The sequence below is a fragment of the Silene latifolia genome, chromosome Y (genome assembly GCF_048544455.1).
Source record: "Silene latifolia isolate original U9 population chromosome Y, ASM4854445v1, whole genome shotgun sequence".
NCBI classification, from domain to species: Eukaryota; Viridiplantae; Streptophyta; class Magnoliopsida; order Caryophyllales; family Caryophyllaceae; genus Silene; species Silene latifolia.
This window is the reverse complement of record NC_133538.1, coordinates 207,819,771-207,825,770: the sequence shown is the minus strand read 5'-3', so window position 1 is coordinate 207,825,770 and position 6,000 is coordinate 207,819,771. Positions and strand designations below refer to the sequence as shown.

General features: G+C 44.5%; 1 protein-coding gene across 1 annotated transcript; it reads left to right on the top strand.

Moving 5' to 3' along the window:
- Positions 1 to 1,551: 1,551 nt before the first annotated feature.
- On the top strand, positions 1,552 to 2,106 carry LOC141629983 (uncharacterized). Its single transcript, XM_074442887.1, has one exon. It carries the CDS (start codon positions 1,552 to 1,554, stop codon positions 2,104 to 2,106), a length of 555 nt encoding a protein of 184 aa, XP_074298988.1.
- The last annotated feature ends 3,894 nt before the right edge of the window (positions 2,107 to 6,000 follow it).

The following is a 6,000-nucleotide window of genomic DNA, read 5'->3' as shown; positions in this document are numbered from 1 at the left end:
CGATATGGATACGCTTCCACCAGGGGTAACCACGCCACCCGAGCAAGCATATCCAGCAGGAACGGTAGCCACCCAAGGTACGATCCAACAACCAGGGGTTCCACCACCACCAAGGATGCCACAAACGTACCCCATGGTACTAAATCCTTTGGGAGTAGGAGCATTGACACCAAATCCCATATCAACAACCAGCAGTATGCCCGTGGTACCAGGGAGTAACCCAGGGAAACAGTCAGCAAGAAACGCATACCCCGGGATATGCTCCTATATGCCGTATACCCCAGACAATCAGTTTAGGCCTATTATGAACTCAACACCATTACCTGGAAGCTACATGGTACCTCCTTACATTCCAGGAGGAACACTAAGTCCATATGGGATCTACTCAGTACCACACAACCAGGGTATGTGGGTAGGAAGCCATGTAGAACAACAGTTGCAGGATTCACGTCCCTACTCAGCAAGGTTCCAGGGTTACCACGTCCCATGGAGGTAGAAACCCCGGAGTGCTATGCGGATTCCCCCTTCGTGGAAAACATTGCCATTGTCAGCATGCCAAAGGGGTTCACCACACCAACAATGACGTTGTATGATGGAACAGAGGATCCGCTGGAGCACATCAACTAGTACAAACAGAAAATTATGGTGGTTGCAGCAACAGGGCCGGAGAAGGAGGCATGTATGTGCAAAGGATTCGGTCCACCTCCAGTGATTCATTAACCTTCCCAACAAATCTATTTCCAGCTTCGCAGGGTTAGTGAACGTTTTCAAACAGCAGTCGCAAGCCAGAAAAATTATCCAGTGATCTATAACGGATCTTCCAGAGGTTCGAGGAGTCCACCAGGAATTATTTCGCCAGATTCAACGTAGAAAAAATATCTATCCCTAGGTGTGACCCTACAACGACAGTCAACGCCTTCAGAAGAGGATTGCATTGCGACTCTGATTTGTACAAGGATCTCACCAAGCATCCATGCGCCACCTTTGAGGAAGTCAAGCAAATGGTAGAGGCTACTTATCGCCTAGAGTAGGATGAGGATAGAAGGGACCTACATGAAGCAGAGTCGTCCAGCAGAAAAATCACAACAGAAAAAAAGAATGAAAGAGCCAAACCGTACCGCAAGAACACAATGAACAAAGTCTCAGGAAAAACAGAGAGCACCAAGGCTCCACCTAAGCTCAACGAGTACGGTTTCACCACTGGACTTGTTGGGGTAATGAAGGCAATCAGAGAGCTAGGGCAGAGGGCCAGGTGGCCCAAGAAGCCTACCCCCAGGGAGAACAACAGAAGAGATGCCATCAAAAGGTGTGAATAATACCACAACAATATTGGCCACAATACAGAAGATTGTATAGTACTACGAAAGGAAGTGAAGCACCTCTACAGTGCTAGATGCTTGGATCACCTGCTCCCCAAGGGGGCGAAATTTGGAAAGGTGAATACTGCTGACCAGGCCCAACCATCCCCACCTCTACCTTACTCAAAGGTCGTGAGTGTCATCACAGGGGTGTCGGAGATATGTGGTCTCACTTATTCAGCAATAAAGCGCCATGCAACCGAGACTAAAGGAGATAAACCAGAGTTCTACCTCAGGGTCAGCAGACAGGGATCTACCAGCAATCTCATTCGACGAGGCAGACGTACCTGATGAGGCAGAACACCACAATGACGCCTTGATCATTACCCTTTCTATAAGGAATTGCCTTGTTAAAAAGATATTGGTAGATATAGGAAGCTCCGTGAATCTGGTAATGCTGGAAACCTTGAAGAACATGGGGTTCAGCGAGAAAGACCTGGTGCAGAAGGCAGTACCCTTGGTAGGCTTCAGCGGAGAAACTAAACAATCCCTTGGAGAAATAGTGATACCTACCTTTGCAGGGGGTGTGAACGAACAGGTACGGTACTTAGTCATTGATGGTCCGTCAACTTATAACGTGATACTTGGCAGGCCCTGGATCTACGAAATTAAAGCGGTACCATCAACGTACCATCAGAGCCTAAAGTTCCCTACACCCTGGGGGGTACAGGATATACGAGGATATCAAAATATAGCTCGAGATTGCTACAAGAACGCTCTGAAACCAACTGCAGCTAGTCCAACATAGCAATTACAGAAACTGTGCGTCCAGAGGGAGTATATGGCACCTCCCCAGGAGGAACTTGATGAAGTAAACCTGGACACACAGTTTCCAGCAAGAACAGTGCTGGTGGGAGCAGATTGTGCATGTAACATCCGTGAGTAGATAATTAAATTTCTACGTACTAACATGGGTTGCGCCTGGTCCCATAGCGACATGATTGGCATAGATCCAAGTGTAATTACACCCCGGTTAAATGTAGGCCCTAGCTTTCTTCCAGTCCAGCAGAAAAGGCGGAAATTTGCTCCTGAAAGGAACGAGATGATAAACCAGGAGGTAGACAACCTCCTGGCAGCAGGCAAGATCAGGGAAGTTAACTACCCAGAATGGCTCTCGAATGTTGTGGTTTTACCCAAGAAGAACAACAAGTGGAGATTATGTGTTGATTTTACAAATCTTAACAAAGCTTGCCCAAACGACCCGTTCCTCCTGCCGCACATTGATTCCATGGTAGACGCTACAGCAGGGCATGAGCTACTTACCTTCCTTGACGCCTGGAGTGGTTACAACCAAATAAAAATGGACCCTAAGGAACAGGAGAAAACAGCCTTCAGATATGACAGAGGCTTGTACTACTACAATGTGATGCCCTTTGGCCTCAAGAATGCTGGTTCCACCTATCAGTGCCTGGTGAACATAATGTTGAAGGAAGAGATAGAGAGAATAATAGAAGTCTACATTGACGATATGGTAGTCAAATCCGAGAAGGCAGAACAACACATGTCCGACCTGGAGAATACCTTCTCGATCTTTAGAAAATACCATATGAAGCTGAACCCCCTGAAATGCACTTTTGGAGTCTCATTTGGGAAATTCCTGGGGTACTTGGTGACGTAAAGAGGGATAGAGGCCAGCTCGGAGCAAATCAAAGCAGTACTTCAGTTAGAATCTCCTCAGAAGCCAAAGGACGTAAAGAGGCTCACAGGACGGGTAGCAGCCCTAAACCGGTTCATATCAAGGTCCTCAGACAGGTGTCGATTATTCTATGACATCCTGAGGAAGAGCCAGAAGTTTGGGTGGACGCAGGAGCATGAAAAGGCGTTTATGGAGCTCGAGCAGTACCTGAGCACCCCTCTGCTTCTCTCCAAGCCAGAACAGGGAGAACCGCTTTACTTGTATTTATCAGTGACAGAGGTGGCTGTAAGTGTTGTACTGGTACGAGAGCACGAAGGTATGCAGAAACCAGTATACTATATAAGCAAGTCTCTGTTACCTGCAGAGACCAGGTACACATCTCTAGAAAAACTCGTTTTAGCACTTGTTACTGCTTCGTACAAATTGCGTCCCTATTTTGAGTCACATACAATTTCAGTCGTGACCAACTACTCCCTCAGAACCATAATGAGGAAACCCGAACTGTCAGGGAGAACGGTTAAGTGGTCTATCCACCTGAGTGGGTATGACCTGAAATTTGAACCCCGAACAACCATAAAGTCCCAAGCCCTAGCTGACTTTGTGTCAGACATTAGTCCCACCCTTCAAGAACAAGCCGACAATGAAATCTTGACCCTAAGTGAAGCTAAAGGGGAGCAGGTATCGAACTTACATGTTGATGGGGCATCCAATACAAAGGGAGTAGGGGTAGGGCTGGTCCTAAAATCACCTCAGGGGGACCAGATAATACAGGCAGTACGGTGCGAGTTCAAAGCAATGAATAACGAACAAGAATATGAGGCCCTAATCTTAGGACTCCAATTAGCCTTAGAATTGCAAATCAGCCGCATCGAGGTGTATAGCGACTCCCAACTGATCGTAAACCATGTGAATAACATATACACGGCCAGGGATCCTCAAATGATAGCCTACCTGGAAGTAGCGAAGGAGCTCAAACTCCCTTTGCCTCCTTCAACATCCAGCAGATACCAAGAGATTAGAATGTTGAAGCGGATTCTTTTGCCACCCTGGGAGCAGCCTTCACTCCAGGGGCAGTGGGTACTATACCATTCATACATGTCATGAAACCTGCCATACGTCAGAATGAAAAGCAGAACGCCAGTAAGGCTGCAACCATCCACTGGACATACAAAGTAGGGATACTGTATACTGCCACACCCCAGGAAGAAATTGATGATTGGCTCAAGCCTTACATTAGTTGGCTCAAGCCTCCAGATTCATACTTATTGATGGTATGCTATTTAGGAAGTCCTTGACAGGACCCTATCTGAGGTGCTTGAGCATACAAGAGGCGCAAGCAGTAATGTGTGATATCCACAGTGGTGATTTTGGAAATCACACAGGGGGTAGGAGCGGGGTTACTTCTAGCCTACCATGAGGAAGGACGCCATAGATTACGTCACGAAATGCGGAGAATGCCAAAGGCACGCTCCTGTCAGCCACCAGCCAGCAGAACATATGTATCCGATCATCTCGCCTTGGCCTTTTATAAAATGGGGAATGGACATTATAGGACCATTACCCCGTGCTTCTGGAAACAGGACGTACATGCTGGCGATGACAAACTACTTCTCTAAATGGATAGAGTTAGAAGCTTTCCCTCAGATCTTGGAGAAGCATGTGATATCTTTCATCAAGAGGAACATAGTCAGCAGATATGGCATCCCTTCAGAAATCATATGTGACAACGGGTCACAATTTGTATCCAACAGGACGGAAGACTACTGCGCCAGATGGAACATCAAGCTGTTTAAGTCCACTCCTAGGAATCCGCAGTCCAACGGTCAGGCAGAATCCAGCAACAAGATAGTCATGAATAACCTGAAAAGAAGGTTGGAGGAGATAGGAGCCAACTGGGCAGATGAGCTCCCCTTCGTGCTGTGGTCTGATAGAACTCCCCCCAAAGTAGCAACAGGTCAAACACCATTCAGTCTGGTATATGGGGCCGAGGCAGTTATTCCCTCTGAAGTGAAAGTACTGACACATCGATATGCCAATGCCACCGAAGAGAGGAACCACGTAGAAATGGCCAGTAGCCTGGATACCATTGATGAGCCAAGGACTGAAGGAAATCATATTTTAAATATCACATATTTTAGTTTAAAATTTTAGTCATAAAAACTTAAGGATCTTATGCATGCAAAACAAATACAAGAGTAAGGAGAAAAATGGTTCCTTACATTTGATATTTCGGATATTTTGGGCACAAGTGAAGTCTCCTACCTCACTTGTTCTTGAGCTATGATGAGTAATAGGATGATCCTCCAAAGTCTTCAAGTATAGAAGCCACTCCTCGTGATTGCACCCAAGATTATCCCTTATCCCCACTAAATAATATGTGCTAGATATTTGTTTAGTAGTTTACCTTAAAATTGATTAATAATACTCATATATTACATTAATAATATTAGTAATTTGATTGAACAATTTTGATTGAATCTTCTCATATTTTAGATGAAGATTAAATAGAAGAGAGAATAATGCATAAACTTTTGCATGTGATGTGTAAGAATAAAATAAGAGAACTAACTCTCTCAATTTGAATGAGGGAACACGATTGGAGCCTCACCAAATGCCAAGGATGGCATCTTACTTTATGTTTTTTCTCTTCACAAGGTAATAGGTTGTGTAAGAGATGTAAGAGTAGGTGTGTAAGCTACATGGTGTAGGCATGAATATAATATTCTATCACATAAAATATTTCACCCATAATCCACCATAACTCCCTCTATTTCGGACCATGTATGTAAAATGGACTACCATTTTATTTTGTCAATTTGTCATTTGTCACACAATATGTCACATGTAGTATGTTACATGTTATTAATTAATTAAATGCATATTTATCACATAAATATCATTTTTATAAATTATTTAAATTACTTCCAACAAATTGACTAGTGATACTTGATCACATAAATAAAATGGGTCATTTAATTATAATTCACAACATCTTGTAATTATAAT

Bases quoted from the DNA above. Each gene is read 5' to 3' on its own strand.
- LOC141629983 (XM_074442887.1), top strand. From the start codon at position 1,552: ATGCAACCGAGACTAAAGGAGATAAACCAGAGTTCTACCTCAGGGTCA.